Genomic DNA, 26,428 nt, shown 5'->3' on the forward strand with positions numbered 1-26,428 from the left:
AAAATAGGGCTGTGTCTTTGCTTCATTGATCATTCAGGAATCTGATGGCAGAGGGGAAGAGGCTGTCTTGAGCCACTGAGTGCTCGTCTTTAGGCTCCTATACCTTTTTCCTGATGGTAGCAGAATGAAGCAGACATGGTCTGGGTGGTGGGAGTTCTTGAGGACAGAGACTGCTTTCTTAAGACACTGCCTCTTGTAGATGTCCTCGATGGAGTGAAGTCTGGTGCCCATAATGTCGCAGGGCAAGTTAACAACCCTCTGGAGTTTTTTCTTGTCCTGAGCGTTGGCACCTCCATACCAGACAGTGATGCTTTCCACGGCACACGTATAAGCTTTTGAGTCTTCCGTGACATACCAAATCTCCTCAAATGCCTCACCAAGTATAGCCACTGGTGAGACTTCTTCGTCATTGCATCAACATGGAGGCTCCTGGACATATTCTTGTAGATGTTGTCACCAGGAATGTGAGTTTGTTGACCCTCTCCACTATTGAGCTCTCAATGAGGACTGGGTGGTGTTCCCCTGACTTCCTCCTGAAGTCCACAATGTTTTGCTAATGTTGAGTGCAAGGTTGTTGTTGTTGCACCATTCAACGAGCTGATCTATCTTCCTCCTGTACACCTTCTCATTGCTGTTTGTGATTCTGCTGACAACTGTAGTGACATCAGCAAACTTGTAGATAACATTGGAATTGCGTCGGACCATATAGTCATGGGTGTATAATAAGTAGAGTAGTGGGCTAAGCTCACATCCTTGGGGTGCGCCTGTGTTGATAATCAGTGAGGAGGAGACGTTGCTTCCAATTCGTACTGACTATGGTCTTCTTTTTTTAATTTTTTAAAATTTTTCACACTATAAACCATACTGACCAAAATACATACAGACATTTTTCTCTTGAATATATAGTGTCATTTTCTCCCCTTTTTCCCCCCTCCCTTCCCTCCCTCCCTCTCCCCCCTTCCCATTTATTCAAAGTTCAATCTATAAGATACATTAAACCCGTTAAACAATGTCGTCACTTAATAAAAATAAACAAGAAATTTTTGTCTTTTACTTTTATATCCTGAGTCAGTTCATTTCGTTGTCTTCTCCTTCTGTCATTTTAGGTGGTGGAGGTCCATGGTAGGATTTCTCTATTGTATTTCATGTCTTCTTTGGCTTGGCTTCGCGGACGAAGATTTATGGAGGGGGTAAAAAGTCCACGTCAGCTGCAGGCTCGTTTGTGGCTGACAAGTCCGATGCGGGACAGGAAGACACGATTGCAGCGGTTGCAAGGGAAAATTGGTTGGTTGGGGTTGGGTGTTGGGTTTTTCCTCCTTTGCCTTTTGTCAGTGAGGTGGGCTCTGCGGTCTTCTTCAAAGGAGGTTGCTGCCCGCCAAACTGTGAGGCGCCAAGATGCACGGTTTGAGGCGTTATCAGCCCACTGGTGGTGGTCAATGTGGCAGGCACCAAGAGATTTCTTTAGGCAGTCCTTGTACCTTTTCTTTGGTGCACCTCTGTCACGGTGGCCAGTGGAGAGCTCGCCATATAACACGATCTTGGGAAGGCGATGGTCCTCCATTCTGGAGACGTGACCCATCCAGCGCAGCTGGATCTTCAGCAGCGTGGACTCGATGCTGTCGACCTCTGCCATCTCGAGTACTTCGACGTTAGGGGTGTAAGCGCTCCAATGGATGTTGAGGATGGAGCGGAGACAACGCTGGTGGAAGCGTTCTAGGAGCCGTAGGTGGTGCCGGTAGAGGACCCATGATTCGGAGCCGAACAGGAGTGTGGGTATGACAACGGCTCTGTATACGCTTATCTTTGTGAGGTTTTTCAGTTGGTTGTTTTTCCAGACTCTTTTGTGTAGTCTTCCAAAGGCGCTATTTGCCTTGGCGAGTCTGTTGTCTATCTCATTGTCGATCCTTGCATCTGATGAAATGGTGCAGCCGAGATAGGTAAACTGGTTGACCGTTTTGAGTTTTGTGTGCCCGATGGAGATGTGGGGGGGCTGGTAGTCATGGTGGGGAGCTGGCTGATGGAGGACCTCAGTTTTCTTCAGGCTGACTTCCAGGCCAAACATTTTGGCAGTTTCCATACATGTATTTCATGTATGGTTCCCATATTTGTTCGAATATCTTCTGATGGGAAAGTCAAGGATCCAGATGCAGAGGGGGAATGCAGAGGCCGAGGGTTTGCAGCTTCTTGACCAGCATTAAGGGAATAATGGTGTTGAAGGCTCCACTATTGTCTATGAAGAGCAGCCATATGCATGAGTTGCTGATTTCAAGGTGATCCAGAGCTGAGTGGAGAGCCAGCGATAATGTGTCTGGTGTGGAGCGATTGTGACGATATGCAAATTTCAGTGGGTCCAGATCTCTGCTTAGGTACGTGCTAATTCTGGCCATGACCAACCTCTTAAAGCATTTTATCACAGAAGATGTTAGTTCTACTGTGAGGCAGCTCACTCTACTCTTCTTGGGAACCGGGATGGTTGATGCCCTTTTGAAGCAGGTGGGAACCTCTGTCTGCAGCAACAAGAGGTTGAAAATGTCCGTGAACACTCCAGCTAGTTGGTTGGCACAGATTTTCAGTACGCTGCAAGTATTATGTCAGGGCCTGACGCCTTGTGAGAGTTCACCTTCTTGAATGGTGTTCTGATGTCAGCCTCAGAGACATATATCACAGGGTCCTAAGCCTTTGCAGGGATTCTCATAGGTACTGTTGTTCCACCACCAGGAAATGCAAACATTAGTAAATGATTCCCACCTCTAATCATCTCAGCCTCTGTCTCACCTCTTTCTCTCACTAACTTCTATATACTGTTCAACTTCCCTCTGTACTCTTGATCCTACTGCAGGGTCTTCACCTGAGACATCAACAATCCCTTTGATTCTATAGATGCTGCTAAACTTATCTTGAAAAAAAATTGTAAGTTAAAAAAAAACAAATCAAGAATACTAGACCAAAACATTTTCTAAATTCATATGAATTTCTTAATCTATTCTTAATCTATGTCTCATTAATGGGTTAGATGTCAATTTAGAAAAGGAAAATGGAAAAAAAGGAACCCAAGGTTGCCAAGATATATTTTTTTTTAAAATGCAATTCCATTTCTACCCAAGATGTATGATTCACTGACTGATCAAAGTGTAATAATAAAAGTAGATAGAATATATTAGTCACTCAATAATAAAGTCTAAAATCTGGAAGCGATAATTCCCATTTCTTCTAGTTTTTTGAAGATGGATTTTATTTATACTTGGCTGTTTTCCTTGCCATATATGGAAAGAAAAGACAGAATCTAAAGAACTAAAAATAGGATTTAGTAATAAAAAATAGGTAATACTTGAATTTTGGCAAAATGTTCATTTTAATTGAATTAATATGACCCATCATTGTAACAGATGAATGAGTATCCCGATAGTAATGGTTTAATCTTATTAAGTAGTACCAGAAGATTCTCTTTCAATACATTTTTGTTTTTTTCGAAATTCTAATTCCTAAATATTGGAATTGATTTTCACTATTTTAAATGGGAATTTAGAATAAATGGCAGAAGAGCCTTTAAAAGGAAGTAGTTCACTTTTATGCAAATTTATTTTATAACCTGAGAATTGACTAAATTGAGCAAATAAAGTTAATATATTACGTATGGAAATCTCAGGATTTGAAATGAAAAGCAAAATATCATCTGCATAAAGAGATACTTTATGTTCAATTTCATATATAGTCATACTTTTAAATTCTCAACACTGTTGGAGAGCAACGGCTAAGGGTTCCAGTCACATATCAAAAGCAAATGTCTTAGCGGACAATCTTGCCGTGTTCCCCTGTTAAGCTAAACATTTTTGATTGTTGTAGATTAGACTGAATTGAAGCAATAGCACATGAATATAATAATTTAATGCATTTAATAAAATCTGGACCAATTTTTAATGTTTTCTAATATAACAATAGTCTCATTCCACACGATCAAATGCTTTCTCAGCATCGAATGAAAGAACACATTCCATCACTTGGGTGGAGGGCAAATATTGTGCAAAATATTCGGTAATTGATGAATGTTATAATAAGAATAACAATTTTTAAGTAAAACTAGTTTGATCAGAATCAATAATCATTGCTAAACTTGCATAGCTCTTCCAACAGTTTATATTTAATCCACATCATATCTGGATTTGCAATATTCCTGCTGAGTTCTATTATCTCCACACCAGATTTCAGCTTTTTTCTTGACCCCATTTTTTCAGCTCCACAGATAAAATGATCTTAAAGATCCTGTAACTAAGCAGCAAATGATGCTTACTGTTCATTTTGCATTCTATTTTCTGCTCAAGTTATATGGCTAACATGGAACAAGATCTTTTTGGTAGAGACATTTAGTTTTGTACAGCAGCTGGGAAATGTGGATATTCTCTTCAGCAGAGAAAAAAAAACAAAAACAGAACATTTTTTTCAAATGAAATATACTGGTATTCATGTATCCTTAGGGGTGACTGAGTGAAAATTCACAGGCAGATACTGAATTCAATGAAAAAAAAAACGAGCTGAGCATCTCCTCTCCGTCCGCCACCACAGTGACCTCCCACTAGCCAACCATTCCAATTCTGAGTTACACTCCCAGACTCACATGCCTGTCCATGGCCTTTTGAACTATCCCACCCTGACCAACCGCAGATTGGAGGAACAGCACCTTATCTTTTGTTTGGACACTCTCCAGCCAAATGGCATTACCATTGATTTCTCTGCTTTCTGTTAAATTTGCTCGCCTTTTCTTTCCTCTCCCTCTTTCCTGTCTTTGCAGTTCTCTGTTCTCTTCCCCCTTACCCATCCCTCCTCCCCTTCATTGCTGCTGTCTCCTCCCTCCCCTCATCCATCTATCACCTCCTGCCTTTGCCACATCCCCCCCTCCCCACCCTTTTGTTTGGACACCTGCCAGCATTCTCTCATACCCTGATGAAGAGCTCAAGACCGAAATGTTGGTTCTGTATTTCTACCATTTCTACATAAAGGACACTGTTTGACCTCCTGAGCTTCTCTAGCATTTTGTGTTTTTTTTAACAAAGGATTTTAGTCTAAAAGTAAAGATGTCTTGCTGCAAATATGTAAGTTGCTCAAGACACTGCCAAGGAAATAGATGTACTTGTTACATAAAGAGAGCACATTGATCACTGAAGTGATGGTTTTGTTATACGAGGCAAGGTAAAGCTTATTGGGTCAATACTTGCTTTCTTTTTGATGAATGAGAAGGGATCTCACTGAAACATTCAACATTTAGCAGAGAAGATGTAGGAGTGCTGTTTACCTTGACTGGAATATTTGTAACGAGAGGTATCATTTTCAAACTAAGGTGTTATCTATTCAGGACAGATGAGAAGAAATTTCTTCACCCAGAGGGTCAGTGGTGTATCTAGGTAAAGTGGCACCGACTGCCACCGACGTCGGCACCCCTACCCCCCATTAAAAAAAATCCAAAAAACCACCACAGATCAACCATTTGAACAAAGTGAAATCTGTGTGTCTGGTATGAGTCAAGTGCAGCGATTCAACTGCACCACAACGTATCAACCCAATGCGGCTCGAACCATGAACTTCAAACTCTTCTTAAAAACCTGTTACCCCAATGGTGAAAAAAAAGACTCAACAATGCAACACAAATGCTGGGCACTCACTCATTTCTTAATTGAAATTCAAAACCTGACAAAGCATGGCTGAAAACTGCTGCCATGGCTTTTTATTAGTTGCGATTGTTTTTGTAAAGTTGTCGCCATGTGAGTCTTTATCTGTGTACACGTGCACAGGAAGTTCTGCTTTTCAGCATGGTGAGTGACTTTGGAGCCCACCCCCCCCCCGACCCCTTGCTTGAGTCAGTTGGCAAAGTTTGAATACAAGGCGGGTCGTGCATGTCACTCGCCAGCGAGTGAGTCACTGCTTCCCCTCTGTGGAATAATTGTATAGAATGTGGTATCATCAGACGGTCGGCTCTGACTTGTGTGTCTCTGTAACATTGCAGTGAGTAGCCTGTTCTTGTATTTCATGCCGCTGCTGCAACAAGTCTTTGTGTTAAGTGTCTATGTTATGTAATTTCCCCCAGCTCCTCTGTAACACATACACATATATGCACACAGATTTGGAATTTGCAGGGGTGCCTAAGTTTTGTGAATTGAAAGTAAATAAAGGCTTGGCACCGATGGCGCGTCATCATTAAGGAGAGATGGCAAGGGATGCCAGCACAGAGCGGGGCTGGGGATTGTGCCTGGGCACTTGCTGCCTCAGCAGTGCTCTGCTCTGCCTGGTGTCCAGACTGTTAGAGGGGAGAAGAACAGCGGCCCCCATCAATCTGCAGCTGGTGAGTTACTGCCAGAAGCTTGTTTGGGAAGTGGGACACAGGGCAGGAGGGTGGCCTTCACAACCATGCTGCTTGCCTGGAACCGATTCCCTTTGGTGACCCTATTTATTACTCCTCCCAAACAATCAGATCAACAATCTGCCACCTTGACCTCCCCACACCCTTCCTTGTCCAGTGACCTGCACAGACAGCAGCCATCCCATCACGCCCCAAAAACTTTTCCAAAGGTGGCCGGCTTTCATCTCTTGGCAGCTCCCTCCGTGCAACAGCTGGAATTGTTCTGCCAGTCCCAAAGAAATGCAGAGCAGTTCCAGTTATGTGGGGATTATGGGTAAGGAAGATGAAGACGGCCATTTTGCCCATTCACCCCACAAGCAAGGTGCCAGAGTGGCCCGTTAAGATAGCAGTCCAGAGCAGTGCTCCGAAGTGCTGAAGTGAGCCCCAGCAGCACAGCACTGCACCCCTGGGATGGAGATTCATTATTGGGCTAAGGACTTGGATATTGGGGAGGTAAAGGCGAGGATAGTGGCATCCCCCTGCAAGTGGCGCCCTGGTAACGTGTCCCACCTGCCATACTCTAGATATGCCTATGTAGAGAGTAGCAATCTTTGGTATTCTCTATTCAAGAAGGCAATGGAAATTCAGTCGCTGAGTATATTCAAGGTAGAGACAAAAAGACTTTTGGACTTTAAGGGTATCAAGGAATTATGGGGTTAGTCCTGGAATTATGAGCCAAAAGATTTTTGAATGATGGGGGAATTAAGACAGGTAAGTTGACCTGAGTCCATGGCCAGATCAGCCATGATCTTATTGAACTGCAGAGCAGACTCAGAGGGCCAGATTGCCTACTCCTTTTCATATCTGTTCTTAACAGCTACAATCTCCATGAATGGTACAGGCATGAAAGGCAAAGGTTTGTTCAAAATACGAGCACCATCTCCAAGATATTTTATTTTCATCTCCACATCAAGCCCTTACATCTTTAGCTCAGACTTATCATAACAAAAGATTTGATCACATTTCTGTCACTTTTATGTTCAATTTCCTCAATGTTTCATTTGTCTTTCTCCATTTTTGTTTGCTGTAAACTCCAGGGGACTGAAATTTGCCCTTGGTTATATGGGCAAAACTCACAAAATAGTGGTGAATGTGCATTATAACTCATTTCTGCAATATGGTCACAATGATTTCAAGTCAAGTTTAATGTCATCTGATTGCACAAGTGCAACCCGATGAAACAGTGTTCACTTGTTCTTGGTGGAAAACATCCCGGCACAGAGCCAGACATAATACACATACGAACAATACATATGCATGACAAGTATTCATATATACAAATAAATAAATAAACATTGTTTCGTTAATATGAAAGTTTGGGCAGTTGTTTTGTCGCTCAGCATTCTCACTGCTCATGGGAAGAAGCTATTCCTCAGACTGATGGTGACGGCTCTGATACTACCGTATCGCTTTTTCAATAGGAGTAGCTGAAAGATGATCTATGCGGGTTGGAAGGATTTTGAGTGCCCTCTTTAGAAAACGATCCCGGAAGATCAGGTCGATGCTGGGGAAAGTGGGGTGGGGGGGGGGGGGGGAGTAAGACTTCATTAATTCTCTTTGCCACTCTTACGGTCCTGTGGATTGATCTACAATCTATTTCTCTGCAGCAATCATACCACACTGTGATGCAGCCGGCCAGGACGCTCTCAATAGAGCTCCTATAGAACGATGACATAATTGTGGCTGGTAGCCTTTCCCACTTCAGTCTTCTCAGGAAGTGCAGTCACTGTTATGCCTTCTTGACAAGTGAGGAGATGTTGCATGTTCATAATAGGTCACTAGTTATGTGAACTCCAGGGAACTTGGTGCTCTCCACTGCAGAGTTATTGATGAGTAATGAAGGGTGGTCATTACTGGACTTCCTGAATTCCACTATCGTCTCCTTCATCTTGTTCATGTTGAAACTCTGGTTGTTACTCTTGCACCATATCACGAGATTTCCCCCTCTTCTCTGTAGTGCGATTCATCATCGCTGTTGATGAGGTAAACTATTGTTGTGTCTTCTGCAAACTTGATGACACGGTTGGAGCCATTATTCCAGCAAAATTGTACATTTGCAAAGGACCAATTTACCTTGAAATAAGCATATTTTGTTCCCATTTCCTGTATTGCACTTTCATATTTGTGCAATACCATTCTTAACTCCACCTTGCTGTGGGTTACAATGTACTCTTGATCACAGGATGTTTAGCCAAAATTTTCAGATTCAGATCCTACTATTGACATGTAATAAAAACAGAAACTTAATGTTATACAAAATTGCCTTTAGTCTGCCAGAAGGCAGACAAAGATTCACCACTAGCATTGCCTCGTGATCCTTACAGTCAGAGAAAGAGAAGCAAGAAAGAGACCTCCAGCATCACTGAGTGTCCAGCAGCCTCTGCAATTGCACAAGACTCCAGTTCACTTTAAACCATCAGTAACGAGCTCAGATCCAAACCTCCGACAGGATGAGGAAGCCTTTGGCACCCAGGGTCCTTTGGGAGTCCTTCTTACCATCAGTACTCTCAACTCCCAGTTCTGATACCTGGTTCTAATGAGCAGCCTGGTGTGAGACCTTTATTTTATTTATTTAGTCATACAGCACGGTAACAGGCCATTTTGGCTCACAAGTCCGTGCCGCCCAATTTACCCCCAATTAACCTACAACCCTGAAATGTTTCTGAATGGTGGATGGAAACTGGAGCCCCCAAGAAAACTCATGCAGACATGGGGAAAACACAAACTCCTTACAGACAGCAGGGGATTCAAACTCCGGTCTGGTCCCGATTGCTGGTGCTGCAAAGGTGTTGTAATAACTGCTATGCCAACAATGCCACCTATTATCTTTGATCTCGTCCCAAGCAGCCACAGCCTTTGTGGGCTCCTTGCCTGCAAATTGGCAATAGCTCATTGCCTGTCTGTGTCCTTCAGCCACAGAGCCCCTCGCTGGTCTGCCACCATGGTCACCTTTCCTTAGGGTCGCCTTCTCCTTCTCAACATGGCGTGCTTTCCCCGTTACTGGTGCCCTGTGCCAGTCCGCTGCTTCCCCAGAGTCTACAACCTCTCGTGGCCAAACACAGGTGCCGACAACTTAGGTCCAGATCCCAGTTCGTAAGATTTTAAATAAAACACCATTGCCTCCTTTAACAGGCCACTTAAAGCCTCTACGAAGCTGTCAGCAGTAGGACTGAGTAGTAGGACTGTGCGGGGAAGCACTGTGTCTCTGCTCCCTGCTCCCCGGTCTGTAGTGGCTGTGTTTCAATGAAAAGTCACAAACCCGAAACGGTAATTATTTCTTCATATGCAGTTGATGAGTATTTCTGAAATTTTTTGTTCTTTCTTTCTTTCTCTCCATTGGCTGGAGTTTCCAATTACCTTTAAGCTCAAAAATAATGTTAAATGCCAGCTGCCCTCTTTTGACATGAGCATGTAGGACTTGAATAAAAGAACCAACGAAGTACCATCCTAACCAAAGAGAGAAAAGCTGAAAACTTGTGTTCCTGTGTATTTTGAGTAATTAAATTATTTTGAAATATCACTGAATTGTTCAAAACATGCAAGAACATATATTGTCAATGCAGTGGGGAGAGGGTGGAATTTAATGTTACAGGATTATTTATGATGTTAAATATCCAGCCCTAAATATCTCACTGTCCCATCTATAAAAAAAATACTTAATTAAAATAATTCAAAATGATGAGCTTAAATTCCCTCATGGTAATTATGAATATGTAAATTTAGTTAATTCTTTAAAAAACTAGTATCAGTAATGGAAACCATAAAATTAATGGATTGTTTTTTTTTAACTGATTATCCACTAGCTTTGCCCACACAATGCAGTTAACTCCTAACAATATCCCAAGTTTTACTCAGAAACTATGCAGCTGAGACAAATCAATGCATTCAGACAACAAAAAATAAAAAGAGACAAGTAAGCACTGAGCCAGGAAATTCAAAAATAGCAAAGCCACTCTCATTCCAATGAAACATAGAACATTTCCTCAATGGAAACTGAAGAATAAGTTGGAAGTGATGTCCCAAAATCTAGACAAGCTTGAAATAGCTGCAGTTCAAGAATCATAAGTTTTAATCAATGTACCAGGCTAATGAACTATAATTATAGCTTTAACTATATTCTGTTCCATTAGGAGGATTCATTAGAGAGGCAAGAGTAGCATACAGCCAGAGAGGAAATGACTAGGAGCTATCATATTGACTTCAGATTATTTTGGCTCAGAGCAAAGCAAGGAAATTTTTATTACACACCATCCATTGTCAGCCTTCAGCTAATATTGAGTAGAAGCTTAATTGGATCAACATAAATAGATATTCAGAAGCTGGATATGATGGTATAGTAACTGACTTAATTTCCAACTCTTTCTCTTGCACTTCCATCACTTACAAGGTGAAAAGCTTGCCTAGAAAACTTCAACACTCCAAAAACTCAACGCTACCCAAAACCAAGCAGCCTGCTTAATTAATCCCTGCAACTAAATTATTCATTCCCTTTACCACTGGCACATGATTGCAGTGTGCACCATCTGCAAAATGCATTTGAGTTTCTCATCAAGGCTTCTTCAATGGCAGATCACAAATGCAAAATCTCTTATCTAAAAGGAGGAGATACAGAACACTACACTTTGATATTCCTTTCCAAAATAGTCGCTAGTTACTAGTAACTTGAACTTTTCAACTGCAGCTTTCTTTGTTAGCAGGTCAAAATATAGAACACTGAATACCACTGCGACCAAATTCACCAGGGTCATGTTTGATGGCTTGTCAACCACACCCATTTATCTGAAAATTAGATTTTTTTTTCCAAATTTGTTTATTTGTCACAAAATATCTATTTCACGGAAAAAATATTCTCCTGTGAACAAACTAGCAGGCTCTATCTAACATTCAGATAGCTAGCTGTGCAAGGAGCACAAGCTAGAGTAGAGTAATATGATGAAAATGAAGATCAATTAGCACCATAAGAGCATTACTATGGAGTTCAAAGACTTGACATCTGTGGGGAAGAAACTGCCTTTAAACCAGTTAGTGTGTGTTTTCATACTCTTAAGCCAAAGGAGAATAGAGTGTGTCTGCAGTGTTATAGGGTCTTTCAGCATGTTGGCTGCTTTTTCTTAGCAGTGATGTAGATATAGGGAGGGAAGTTGGCATTATTTTCTGAACTACATTAACTACCTTCATTGCTGGGGATCATAAAAAAATGTATTTTAGAAATGTATTCCTTACTTCAGGTGGGAACCTCTAAGCAAGGGCTTGATAAATCAAGACAAAGATGGGAATCAGATTTGGGTATAGAAATTGATCCACTTTGCTGGTCTGACTTATGTCGAGGCAGCGTGATTAACACAATTAATGTAAGGTATCTGCTGGTGCAATACAACTTCTTGCATCAGCTATACCTTACTCCACAAAAGTTACATAAATTTAAATTAGAAATATCAGACCAATGTTTTTGATGTGGTCAAGAAATGGGTACTTTCTTGCATTCAATCTGGTCATGCCCTAAAGTGAGGCCTTTCTTGGAAGATTTGGGTAATCTCCTGGAAAAAAATTACTGGAATTTAATACCCCCAGGCACCTGATTAATTTTTGTTAGGGAATTTAGAAGATGTAAGACCTAAAATGAAGCTGTCAAAATATCAATTAAAATTCTTTAAATTCACTTTAGTGGTGGTCAGGAAATGTATAGCTGTTACTTGGAAATCTGATTCCCAACTAGGTTTTGCCCGCTGGAAGACAGAAATGCATAATTGTGTTCCTCTGGATAAGATCACCGATAACCTCAAAAACAGGTATGATGTATTTTTAAGAATATGGAATTCATACTTAAGGTACATTGGGGTAAATCTTTAATGGTTCTCCCCTCCTGTCTCTTTCCCCCAGTGCTCAGAGTGCCAAGGTTATTTTTCCCTTGATGGGAGTGGAGATTATTCTAGGTTAAGCCAATCTTTTCTTTTTCTTTCTCTTTTCTTACTTTTTTTTTCTTATTATTTCTTGGGGGATGGGAAGGATCCTCTTATTCTGTTTTTCTTTTTCTCCTTTTGGTTTAACATGGACATTGAATTTGCATTTTTGTAGTATTATTGTAATTTTTCTTTCTTTATAATAATTGAATCACATATTGACTCTTCTTTTTTCTCACTTTCTTTAATATTATTTAGTTAATATGATTGATATTGATGTTTTTCTTTTTGATTGTTCTTTGTTTTGACTGTATGTTGATTGAAAATTCTGGAAATAAAATATATAAAAAACACTACCTTTGTTGCTTCTTCCATATGACATTGTGATGCAGTAAAATATGCTTACGAAATTGTTGCAAGATAAGGGAGACATGTCGAACTTCTTTAGCTTTTTGAGAAAGTAGAGGCATTGGTGCACTTTCTTGACTGTCATATCAACGTGCTTGTCTCAAATCAGGTCAATGAAGATATTTATTCCAAAGAATCTGATGCTATCTACTCTTTCGATTTCAGTGGCATTAAATCGGACAGGGTTGTGGACTCTGTCCCCTCTCTTTTTTTAATTTTAAAACATTTTTCACACTATGAACCATATTGACCAAAGTATACATAAACATTTCCCTCTTGAATATACAGTGTCATTTTCTCCCCTTTTCCCCCCTCCCTCCTTCCCACCCCCCTCCCCACCCACTAAACGTTCAACATAAACAATAGATTAAACCCATTAACCAATGTCATCACACGATGAAAATAAACAAGAAAATTGTGTCATCTACTTTTACACACTGGGTCAGTTCATTTCGTCTTCTTCTCATTCTGTCGTTTTAGGTGGTGGAGGTCCGCGGTAGGACTTCTCTGTTGTGTTCCATGTACGGTTCCCAAATTTGTTCGAATACTGTGATGTTATTTCTTAAATTATATATATTTTTTTTCCAATGGAATACATTTATTCATTTCTATGTACCATTGCTGTATTCTCAGGCTTTCTTCTGATTTCCAGGTTGACATTATACATTTTTTTGCTACAGCTAAGGCTATCATCCTTAAGGAAGATGAAGAAGGCAAAGATATGAAAGAATTTATAAAAGAATGGATCCCCAAGGTCCTGGGAATGCCAGAAATGGAGGAAGGAATGGTAATAGAAAGGGCACATAGAACATTAGCGCCGAAACCACAGCCACAACAAAAAACAAGATCTATTTTAGTAAAATTCCTGAGATATACGACAAGAGAAAATACAATGGAGAAGGCAATGAAAAAAATAAGAGAAGACAAAAAACCACTAGAATACAAAGGTCAAAACATTTTTTTTCTACCCAGACATAAGTTCTGAGCTCCTGAAGAAGAGGAAGGAGTTTAACGCAGCAAAAACTCTGTCCCCTCTCTTGAAGTCAATGATCATCTTCCTCATCTTAAAGACATTGAAAGATTGCTATCTTGCACTATACCATGGGGCTTTCAATCTCTTTCCTGTATTACAACTCATCATTATTTGATACCTCGCCCACCTCTATGGTGTTGCTAGCAAATTTGAAGATGGAATTAGTGAAAAGTTTATGGTTGTACATACAACGTAATTATCAATTCCCATCAATGCTGATGTCGACATGGTGATCACAGTTTTGCAGTTAGCAACTGTGCAACTCCAAAGTGTTTTTGTCACTTGTTTGCTGCTATCTTATTTATGCACAATTAACGAAGGTAACTGTTGGTTTTACTGCTGATTTAATCACCAACTCTCCCATTTAATTTTAATTCATCCTCAATTCTATTCACAACTTTCAATTCTACCTCAAACCCCACAGGCATTTATTCCTCTCTTTTTGATCTGCTGGGGGTAGCATTTTTTGGTGGTATGGCATTGAACCTTCAACAAATACTCTGAAGCTACTACTCTCTTCCATCTTCAAAAACAAAACTTACTTGTTTACTCCTTCTCTCCACAGTGCCTTTAGCATTATTACATGAAAGTCTTAAGCTTGCAGATTTTTTTTTGTTTTATCTATTAATTGTGCATAAATGATCTTCTTTCTTTGGCTTGGCTTCGCGGACGAAGATTTATGGAGGGGGTAAAAAAGTCCACGTCAGCTGCAGGCTCGTTTGTGGCTGACAAGTCCGATGCGGGACAGGCAGACACGGTTGCAGCGGCTGCAGGGGAAAATTGGTTGGTTGGGGTTGGGTGTTGGGTTTTTCCTCCTTTGCCTTTTGTCAGTGAGGTGGGCTCTGCGGTCTTCTTCAAAGGAGGTTGCTGCCCGCCGAACTGTGAGGCGCCAAGATGCACGGTTTGAGGCGTTATCAGCCCACTGGCGGTGGTCAATGTGGCAGGCACCAAGAGATTTCTTTAGGCAGTCCTTGTACCTTTTCTTTGGTGCACCTCTGTCACGGTGGCCAGTGGAGAGCTCGCCATATAACACGATCTTGGGAAGGCGATGGTCCTCCATTCTTGAGACGTGACCCATCCAGCGCAGCTGGATCTTCAGCAGCGTGGACTCGATGCTGTCGACCGCTGCCATCTCGAGTACTTCGACGTTAGGGGTGTAAGCGCTCCAATGGATGTTGAGGATGGAGCGGAGACAACGCTGGTGGAAGCGTTCTAGGAGCCGTAGGTGGTGCCGGTAGAGGACCCATGATTTGGAGCCGAACAGGAGTGTGGGTATGACAACGGCTCTGTATACGCTTATCTTTGTGAGGTTTTTCAGTTGGTTGTTTTTCCAGACTCTTTTGTGTAGTCTTCCAAAGGCGCTATTTGCCTTGGCGAGTCTGTTGTCTATCTCATTGTCGATCCTTGCATCTGATCTCGGCATAAATGATACAGCAGCAACAAGTGGCGGGTAAACTTTAGAGTCGCACTGTTGCAGAACATATAATACTGTCACTCCAGATTCAGCATAAAAGAGGGCAAAAGAATCAAGGATATTGGTGGTAAGGAAAAAAAAAACATAGAACATAGATAAAAAAGCAATTGTATTTTCAGATTACCAGCTGGTTCTTTGTAAAGATCTAAAATATGAAAAAAAGGTCTTACTATCCTGCTTTGGGTTATAGCTTGAATGAGCAAAATTGTGGAGGAATGTTCTATAAAAAGCTCTAAAGTAATGGAAAAATATCACTTGTGTTCCTTTAGATTCTGTACAGATATTAAAATGAAAATATTAAAAATGCAGCCTACTCTTTAGAAATTGATAAGCAGGAGTTAGATGAAGCTATAAATCATAGTTTTGTAATCATATGACTTCATAAGACTGGGTAATAAAAAAGAAATCAAGAGCAATTTTAAATCCTTGTATGCGCAAGTATGTAAACAATGGATAGTGCACTGCAATAACCCATATTTTCAATGGATGAAAGATTTTTAAAAAGTGGTCACTCACTCTGACAAGTTTTTTTTCTAAAAGAATCCTTGAAAGTTTAAAAATTAAATGGAAGTTTGAGATAACACTGGGCTAATCCAGAAATACTACTGATTACTTCCGTTACACGTGCTTAATATTCCAGATGTTTTCAATTGCATTTAAGATGTAATATGCTTTTTTCTGATTAAATAATACTAAGGTAATTATCACTATTAAGATGCAAAGCTAAGCAAATATATTTTCAAAGCAATTCAGCAATAATCTTTTGTAAAACTCACCCTAAATCCTCTGTGCAGTCGATCTTTCATAACCCCAATGAATTCCTTGTAACTTAGTTGATCATCTTTGTCTACATCAAAGATTTTGAAGACTGTGTTCACCAAATGTGAAGAAAGCTTGAGGTCTGTGGCCACATATACAGCACGCTTAAACTCATCTGCATAATCAAGCCACAGAAATAATTAAATGAGTGTGATTCTTATTTCTACATTTGCCCAACATTGAGAACATTCTTCCTTTATCTAACCTGCTTACATTTTTTTATGTTTCAATAAGATCACCTCTCTTCTAAATTCAAATGAGTATAACCTTAGTTGATTTTACAACTTGTAAAGATAAAAAGACAAGGAAGATAAAAATTCCAAGTTGTGTGTGTGTTTTACAAACATTAAAAGTTTACTCAAATGAAACACAATGATACTTCCATACACATGTAAACACAAATTGTTTATCTATTGCCCATGTTTTTTTAACTCACTGCTAGAGTTATAATACTGCAATATTAGCTGTGGTGTTAGTATTTTCAAGTTATATTATCATCATATAATTACTATTTCAACCACTTAGCTCCAACAATCACAACACTAACTTTATTACATGAAAATGTGTACATGTGATTTTAAAGTAATTATTCCTGTATTATGCTTTATCAAAATTAGCTTAAAATATAAAAGAAACAATTTGCCAACAAGGATTTCAAAACTGTTTGAAAGAAGATTAAAGTAATAGTAAAAAAAGTTCTAAACAATAGTAAAATTGTAAACTGTTAAAACACATAAAAATTCTTTACTATTCATTATTTAAAATAATGGTACAGTGGCAGTCTTAAGATATGGACTGCTCAGGGTTTGGGTGGGTCCATATTTTCAGATTTTCCAGATTCTTGGGCAGTACTTTTAAAATTCAAATTTAAAGAGGAATAAAGAGATGAACAGGTAAATTGTGAGTTTACACATTAGCCAATACAGCTTACAGTAAAATCCCCATTTCCAGAATTTAATCACACAGAAACACAAACAATCGGCAATTTTTTTTTGAGGAAATAAATAAATCTAATTTCAAATAATTAAGACTGTGCAAATGGATTCCGCAGGGGAGCACTGAGACTTCATTAGACAAGCTCATATTTGCCCCGCTGAACTAGCAATGCCCTAAATTCATGTGCATTCCTTTTGCTGTCGCCACTGACATGGCAGTGAGCCAGGTGGTCAGTGTGAAGAAGGTGCATCAAGCACTTAAATGGGACACTACTGTGGAGGTGAATTGGGATGTCAGCATGAGGAGGGTGCACTGAAGGCCTGACCAGGACACTTGCATGGAGGTGAGCCAGGATGTCAGCCTAAGGAAGGCAGCAAAGTTTCAACAAATTTGCTTTGGAATAAAATGGCAGCGCTCGCATGAAGAGCTGGCCAATGCCACTTGCCACTGGGGCGACTCTCCCAAAATGTCTCCCATTCCTGCCTCATAAGTGTCTTTATTAGTATTATTAGTAAGGCTTTATCTGTAAACTTGAGGGGTTAATTATGACGGTGGCATGGTTAGTGCAGCATTTAGTGCAGCATTGTTACAGCGCCAATGACTGGGGTTTGAATTTAAATTTTGTAAGTTATGGGAATTACCTGATTAAGCGAACGTAACATAATTAACAACGACAATACTGAACTTTTTTCCAAATTACTTTACATTTTGCACTGTCTTTTGTCTTTAAAATGATGTATTAGTTGTATTACTGTGTATTTTCAATTGTGTATTAGGATATTAATGCAGGTATTAGTTAGGCACTGGTAGAATGAGTCTCAATCAACTGGATAGTTCACATATCCAACATCCACAGTCCCCATAGGTACTGAATTATGGGGAATCTACTGTACTTCATTCATTAAAATGAGCAGTTTTAAATAAAGTTAACACTAGACAAAATGTAAAAATAACTTTTTTTCACGACAAAAAAGTATGTAATGGTTGAAATTATGTTTAAAAACAGTGTAAAACAAAAATACGGAATACAAATGAATTCCTTTGTGATAAGATTACCTTTATTAAGTGTGATTGCTTGTTGCCACTGTACATCTGTGGCGCTTTTGCATGCACGCACACATAAATTTAAAAAGTTTTTTTTTCCGAAAAGTCCAGATTCTCGGGTGGTCCAGATTTTTGGCCTCTAGATTTTTGGACTTCTACTCTACTAGTCAAGAATTTTAAATTATAACACAAGGTTAACTTGTTTTATAATGCAGCAATGTGTTTTTGATTCTCAAAGAAAGCTGAAAAAAACACATCCAATACGATATATTTCCTATACAAACTATACAAAATTATTACACTGGAATAGCAGCTTTACTGACCTTGCCCAATAGATCGATTTGCAAAATTATACATTTGCATTGCAATGGCAAAATCCTCCAAGTTATTCAAGAATTGAAAGAAAGATCTAAATTCATCAAAAGTGATCCCCTGAAATACAAATAACATAATTAACAAGTGAACTATTTTATGACTTAAATAGTTTTTAGGGTCAATTTAGATGCCTTTAATTGTCATTGATTAGACACTATATTTCACTTGTTGTTATGGGTTCACATGAGATATGACCCCACCATTGAGTTAATACTCGACTTGATAATCACACACAGAATGTAAAATATTTGAAGGTAAGCAAACTTTCCTCAGATTAAGTCAAAGGTTTTTTTTCAGCTCCCCCCTTTGACAAAATTCAGTCATACCCCATTAAAAAATACTTTTCAATGTGTAGACATGTATTAATTGTCTAGTATCTATAAATATAGTCCAATTAGGCAGATCTTTTGATTTTTGATATAGTGTAATATTTTTATATGTCTGACAACTCATCCCAACCTTTAGAATATTGCACAACACCATCCACTTTATTTGTACAGTTTTCAGGTCATGAAAGGTCATTAAGAGCTCTAATTTGTAAATAATAAAGTGTGTAAAATATAATGAAGGTATTTTCATGAAAGAATGGAATAACACAAAAGAGACTACAAGTGATTAGTCCCCACAGCTATGTACAGTATGCAATTAATTAACACAATGCCAGGGAAACAAGACAAAAACGAATGTATGCTGTTACATATGGTTTAAAGACCTTTATATCAATAAAGTTTTATTTCTAGCACTCTGCATTGTTTAATAATTAGGTAAGTTTAAAAACAACTTTTAACTTCTAATACGAAACCCCTTCAGTTCATTAATGCCACTGCAGGAAGGCAATTAGCTGTTCATAGTGATCCCATCTTTGCAACTCCAAATTTATAGGAATTGACTTGTAAATCTAATTGAGGAAAATTACACAGAAATTGAAAAGTGGAAGAGCGATAGAAAACACTAGGGAATACTGAAAAAAGAGAAAATACAACAAGACCATAAGATATAGGAACAGGTCAGCCATTCGGCTCATTGTGTTTACTCCACCATTCCATAATGAGCTGATTCATTGCCCCACTCCCTTGCCTTCTCTGCCAGTGCCTTGGCCTCCACAGCCTCCTTGGTAGCAATTTACTAAAGTTCATGACTCTCTGGCGAAAGAAATTGCTCCATATAGCTGTTTTATATGGGCACCTCTTCTCCAAGACTCCCCTACCCTGAGAAATAACTTCGCTACAATTACACAGTCCAAGCTATTCAACATTTCAACGTTCATAATGCTTCGATGAGGTCCCTCCTCATTCTTCTAAGCACCAAGGAGTACAGTTCAAGAGCCGACAAACATCCTTCATATGCTAATCCATTTATTTCAGGAATCATTCTTGTGAATCTTCTCCAAACCCTCTCCAATGCCACCACAGCCTTTCTTAAATAAGGAGCCCAAAACTGTACACTGTACTCCAACTGGGGCCTCACCGGTGCCTTACAAAGCCTCAACATCACATCCTTGCTCTTTTTCCTATTTCACTAGATACAAATGCCTCATTGCAATTCACTTTCTTCACCGCCAATTCAACCTGGAGGTTAACTGTTGTTGTATCCTGCATGAGGACTCCCAAGTCCCTTTGCACCTCCAAATTTAGAATTTTCTTTCCATCCATGTAATAGTCTGCCCTTTTATCCTTTTGACCAAAGAGCATGACCAGGCACTTTTCAACACTGTATTTAATTTGCCACTTCTTTGCCTATTCTCCTAACCTATCTGTCCCTCTCCAACTATCCCTTTTCCTCACTATCTGCCCCATTCTTTGCATCATCTGCAAATTTAGCCAAAACCATTTACTCTGCAATCTAAATCATTAACGTACAATGTAAAAAGAAGTATCCCCAAGACTGACCCCAGTGGAATAACATGGTAACTGGTAGCCACCAGAATAGGATCCCTTTATTCCCACACTCTGTTTCTGCCAATCAGCCAATGATCTACCTGTGATAGTAGCTTTCCTGTAATTCCAAGGGCTCTCGTCTTGTTAAGCAGCCTCATGCAGAACCCTGTCAAAGGCCTTTTGAAAATCCAAATATGCAACATCCATTGCATGACCTTTGTCTAATCTACTGTGGCTTCCTCAGAAAATTGTAGTCGGTTTGTCAGGCAAGATTTTCCCAAGCCGACTTTGGCCTATCTTGTCATGCACCTCCAAATTCTCCGTAAACTCATCCTTGTCAATCGACTCTAAAAACTTCCTGACTACTGATGTTCGGTTAACAGGCCTATAATTTCCTTTCTGCTCCTTCCCCCTCTTTTTAAATGGCAGGGTGACCTTTGCAATTTTCCAGTCCAGAAGATCTTTACCAATGCCTCTCACAATCTCCTTAGCTATTTCTTTCAGAATCTGAGAGTGCATTCCATCTGGACTGTGAGACTCAACTACCTTCAGACTATTCAGCCTCTCAAGCACCTTCTCTCTGGTGATTGTGGGCGCACCCACTTCTCTTCCCTGATACCCTTTAAAGTCTGGCATACGGCTAACATCTTCTACAATTCTTCTGCCATTTCCTTGCCTCCCATTATGATTTCTCCAGCATCATTTTCTATCAGTCCTATACCTATTCTTGCCTCTTCTTTACCGTTAATATACTTAAAAAAAGTGTTTCATATCCTTTTTGATGTTATTTGTTGGACTTCTTTCAAAGTTCATCTTTTCCTTCCTAATAACTTTCTTAGATGCCTTCGGTATGCTTTTAAACACTTCTTAGTCCTCTTCTTTCCCACTAATTTTTGCTTCTTTGTATGCCCTTGCTTTTACTTTGGCTTTGACCTCTCTTGTCAGCCACAATTGTGTCATTTTTTCCATTCAAATATTTCTGTTTTGGAATATAACTGCCCGGCACCTTCCTTATTTCTTGCAGAGACTCCAGTCATTGCTGCTCTACCATCCTCTGTTAATGTGCCTTTCCAAACAACTTTTGTCAGTTCTTCTCTCATACTTCTATAGTCCCCTTTATTCCATTGGTATACTGCCTCCTCCGATTTTAGTTTCTCCCTCCTAAACGGCAGGGTGAATTGTCTTATTTTATTATCACTGTTACGAGCCCAGAGGACCCCAAAACCCAGCAGCAATAGATATTCACCAAGACAAATCGTTACTTAAAAAGTTGCTTTTAATTATCTTTAAACATGAAAAAAGAATCAGATTTTAACTTATCACTAGTGACTTAACTAACCTAACTTAACCCCCTTCTAATTATGCTTAGAATATGTAATAAGTGTTTAAGTTCAGAAAATTTATTTGATTCACAGTCCAATCTCACTTCTTATTCCTCCAAGTTTACTGGTTGCAGGCAATTCTTATACTGTGTACAAAATGTTACATTTATAAAGTTCACCAGGCTTTGGTGCTAGAAAGGTAAATGGTTACTGCTCAGGAAGGTTCTAGTCGGTTTTCAGAGAGAGTTTTGTTGTTCCAGGACACCCACAATTGATTCCTTTTTAATCAGTGTCTTGCTGACAGAACGTGCCCCCTCAGGGTTCTCCAGACGATAACCTCTTTCATTCAGGTCACCACAGAGTGCGTTTCTGTTTCTCTTATTTCAAGTGAAACATTATAGAGCCAGTCCTCTCCTCTTGCATGAACCACAAGTGCATTGACCAGGCTGAACTAAGCACTCACAACCCATCTTCCAAATGGGGTTTTCCACAAGCTTGCCAGCTTGTCCTGTTCCAGTCCCAGTTGCTGCAGCTGACTGTAAAAACGTAGAACTGATCTCTGTCTCTCTCTCTCTCTCTGAGAAAAAGCCTGTTTGACTCTCTTGCTTGCAAAACCACACGACCCTCCTAGAACAGAAAGTAGCACTCCAGACAGAATGCGGCTCTGAAAAGTTCTTTCATCTGTTGCCTTTTTGTAAACAATAATCCATTTGTAAAGTCACTTGGGCACTCTCCAAAACTTCTGCAAATGTTCTGGGGCTGATATGTCCAGCATTAGTAGAGCTCCAGTATTTTAAATAAAATCTGTTTTAAAGTGTCTGCATGTGACCTACACTAACAAACCTGCCCCAAATTATCTCCCAAAAATATATCTATATCCTGTCACATCATTGCTTTCTAATGGTTCCCTTAACTTCAGCTCCCTTATCAACTCTAGCTCATTGCATAATGCATAATCTAGAATTGCCATTTCCCTAGTCATCTCAGCCAAAAGATGTTCTGAGATGCCACTCTGAAAGCATTCAATAAATTCCTCTTGGGATCCAGTACAAATCTGATTTTATCAATCAACTGCATATTGAAATCCCCCCATGACTATTTTAACAAAGGCTTTTTTGCATGTCCCCCTGCAGTTTACACATCATGGCTACTGTGAGAAGCCAGTATACAACTCCAATCAGGTACCTTTACAGTTCCTTAATACAATCCACAGATTGAATTCCATTTTTACCCAGCAGAACTACTTTTACATAGTGGGTCAATTCATTTTGTCTTCTTATCATTTTATCATTTTAGGGGGTGGAGGTCCGAGGCAAGCCCTCTCTGTTGTGTTCCATGTATGGTTCCCAAATTTGTTCAAATAATGTGACTTTATTTTTTAAATTATATGTTATTTTTTTCCAATGGAATACATTATTCATTTCCATGTACTCTCAGGCTCTCTTCTGATTTCCAAGTTAACATTATACATTGTTCTGCTACAGCTAAGGCTATCATAATAAATCTTTTTTGTGCTTCATCCAGTTTGAGGCCTAGTTCTTTACTTCTTATATTACTTAGAAGAAAGATCTCTGGATTTTTTGGTATGTTGCTTTTTGCGATTTTATTTAATACCTGATTTAGATCTTCCCAAATCTTTTTCACTTTCTCACATGCCCAAATTGCATGCACTGTTGTTCCCATTTCCTTCTTACAGTGAAAACATCTATCCGATAATGTTGGATCCCATTTATTTAACTTTTGGGGCGTGATATATAGCCTGTGTATCCAATTATATTGTATCATGCATAACCTTGTGTTTATTATATTTTTCACAGTTCCAGAGCAAAACTTTTCCCATATTTAATTTTTTTATCTTTATGTTTAAATCTTTTTCCTACTTTTTTTTGGGTTTATAGCTTATTTCATAATTTTCCTTCTCTTGCAACTTGATGTACATATTAGTTATAAATCTTTTTATTATCGTTGTTTCTGTAATCACATATTCAAAGCTGCTTCCTTCTGGTAATCTCAGTCTGCTTTCCAATTTGTCCTTTAAGTAGGCTTTCAGTTGATGGTATGCAACTGTACCATGAGTTATTCCATATTTGTACTTCATTTGTTCAAATGTTAATAAATTATTTCACAAAAAACAATTTTCTATTCTTTTAATTCCTTTTCTCTCCCATTCTCTGAAGGAAAGGTTATCTATTGTGAAAGGGATTCGTTGATTTTGCGTCAATAATAATTTTGGTAGATGGTCATTTGTTTTTTTTCCTTTCTACATGAATCTTCTTCCATATGTTGAGTAAATGATGCAGTACTGGTGAACTTTTATATTGCACCAGTTTTTCATCCCACTTATAAAGTTTATTTTCTTGACCTTCTCCCCTATTTTATCTAGCTCTATCTTGGTCCAATCTGGTTTTTCCCTTGTTTGATAAAAATCTGATAGATACCTTAATTGTGCTGCTCTATAATAATTTTTCAAGTTTGGTAGCTGCAAACCACTTGTTTGTACCATTCTGTTGATTTATTAGTGCTATCCTCAGTTTCCCTCCTTTCCATAAGAATTTCCTTATTATTCTCTTTAGTTCATTGAAGAATTTCTCTGTTAAGGGAATTGATCTTTCCCTGCCTTTGGTATTACTGTAATTATTGTAAGTGTGAGGTTATCCACTTTGGCAAAAAAAATAGTAAGTTGTGAGGTTATCCACTTTGGCAAGAAAAATAAAAGAGCTGAATATTATTTAAAAGGTGAAAAACTGCAGCATGCTGTTGTGCAGAGGGACTTGGAAGTGCTTGTGCATGAAAAGTTAGGTTGCAGGTGCAGCAGGTTATTAAGAAGGCAAATGGAATGTTGGCCTTCATCGCTAGAGGAATTGAATTCAGGAGTAGGGAGGTAATGTTGCAACTGTATAAGGTACTGGTGAGACCGCACCTGGAGTACTGTGTCCAGTTCTGGTCTCCATATTTGAGGAAGGATGTACTGGCTTTGGAGATGGTCCAGAGGAGGTTTACTAGGTTGATCCCTGGAATGAAGGGGTTGATTTATGATGAAAGATTAAATCGTCTAGGATTGCATTCGCTCGAGTTCAGAAGAATGAGAGGAGATCTTATAGAAACATATAGGATATTGAAGGGTATGGATAGGATAGATGTAGGAAGGTTTTTTGAGCTGGCTGAGGAAACTAAAATGAGAGGACACAGTCTCAAGATTCGGCGGAGTAGATTTAGGACAGAGATGAGGAAAAATAGTTTTTCCCAGAGAGTAGTGAATGTTTGGAATTCTCTATCCAGGGAAGTGGTTGAGGCTGCTTCATTAGACATATTTAAAATTAGGTTAGATAAATTTTTACATGATATGAGAATTAAGGGATATGGGGAGAAGGCAGGAAGGTGGGGTTAGGTCATAAATTAGATTACCCATGATCGTATTGAATGGCGGAGCAGGCTCAATGGGCCATTTTTGGCCTACTCCTGTTCCTACTTCCTATGTTCCTATGTGCCTATTGCTGTTTTATATGAATCTGGCAAGTTATGTGTTTTTTCCATCTGGTTCATTACTTCCAGGGGAGGAGGAATTAATACCTCTTTAAATGTTTTATAGAATTCTATTGGGAGTCCATCCTCTCCAGGCGTTTTATTGTTCGGCAGCTTTTTTAATATATCCTGTATTTCCTCTATTTCAAATGGTTTTATCAATTTGTTTTGCTCCTCTTTTTGCAATTTCAGTAGTTCCATTTTAGCTAAAAACTCATCTATTTTGTCTTCTTTCCCCTCGTTCTCAGTTCGGTATAATTGTTCATAGAATTCCTTAAAGTTTTCATTAATCTCTTTTGGGTTATATGTAATTTTCTTGTCCTTTTTCCTTGATGCCAATACAGTTCTTTTAGCTTGTTCTGTTTTAAGTTGCCTGGCTAATATTTTGTGCGTTTGTTCTCCTAGCTCGTAATACTTCTCCTCTATTTTCATTACGTTCTTCTCCACCTTATACGTTTGTAATGTTTCAGATTTTATATTTTTGTCCGCCAATTCTCTTCTTTTTGTTGTATCTTCCCTTGTTGCTAGTTCTTTTTCTGTACTTACTATTTCCCTTTCCAACTGTTCTATTTCCCGATTGTAGTCCTTTTTCATCTTAGTTACATAACTTATTATCTGCCCTCTGATGAAGGCTTTCATTGCATCCCATAATATAAATTTGTCTTTCACTGATTCTGTATTTATTTCAAAGTACATTTTAATTTGGCACTCAATAAATTCTCTAAAATCCTGTCTTTTAAGAAGCATGGAGTTTAATCTCCATCTATATGTTCTTGGTGGGATGTCCTCCAGTTCTATTGTTAATAACAGGGGTGAATGATCAGAGAGGAATCTAGCTTTATATTCCGTTTTTCTAACTCTCCCTTGAATATGGGCTGACAACAGGAACATGTCAATCATTGAGTATGTTTTATGTCTACTCGAATAATATGAATATTCCTTCTCCCTTGGGTGCTTCCTCCTCCATATATCCAAAAGTTTCATTTCCTGTATTGATTTAATCATAAATTTGGCCACTTTATTCTTTTTGCTAGTCTTTTGTCCAGTTTTATCCAACTTTGGGTCCAAATTAAGGTTAATATCCCCTCCTATCAATATATTCCGCTGTGTATCTACAATCTTCAAAACAATATCTTGCATAAACTTTTGATATTCTTCATTAGTACATGTATATTGACCAAATTCCAGAGCTCTGAATATATCTGACACTTTATCATTACATACCTCCCTGCTGGATCTATTATTTCCTCCTCTATTTTGATTGGTACACATTTATTGATTCATATAGCTACACCTCTGGCTTTTGAATTATATGATGCTGCCGCTACGT

The 26,428-nt window shown here is 39.0% G+C and overlaps 1 protein-coding gene across 2 annotated transcripts in view; it reads right to left on the reverse strand.

The window, feature by feature from the left end:
- The window catches only part of micu3a (mitochondrial calcium uptake family, member 3a), a 195,917-nt gene that overhangs the window by 33,222 nt on the left and 136,267 nt on the right, over positions 1 to 26,428 (reverse strand). For both annotated transcript variants that reach the window (XM_069924577.1, XM_069924576.1), the window contains exons 11-12: positions 18,326 to 18,434; positions 15,980 to 16,137 (exon numbers count right to left, since the gene is read on the reverse strand). In XM_069924577.1, the coding sequence (XP_069780678.1) occupies positions 15,980 to 16,137; positions 18,326 to 18,434 (267 nt within the window). The remainder of the gene's footprint in view (positions 1 to 15,979; positions 16,138 to 18,325; positions 18,435 to 26,428) is intronic.

Source organism: Narcine bancroftii, chromosome 3 (genome assembly GCF_036971445.1).
Source record: "Narcine bancroftii isolate sNarBan1 chromosome 3, sNarBan1.hap1, whole genome shotgun sequence".
Taxonomy (NCBI): Eukaryota; Metazoa; Chordata; class Chondrichthyes; order Torpediniformes; family Narcinidae; genus Narcine; species Narcine bancroftii.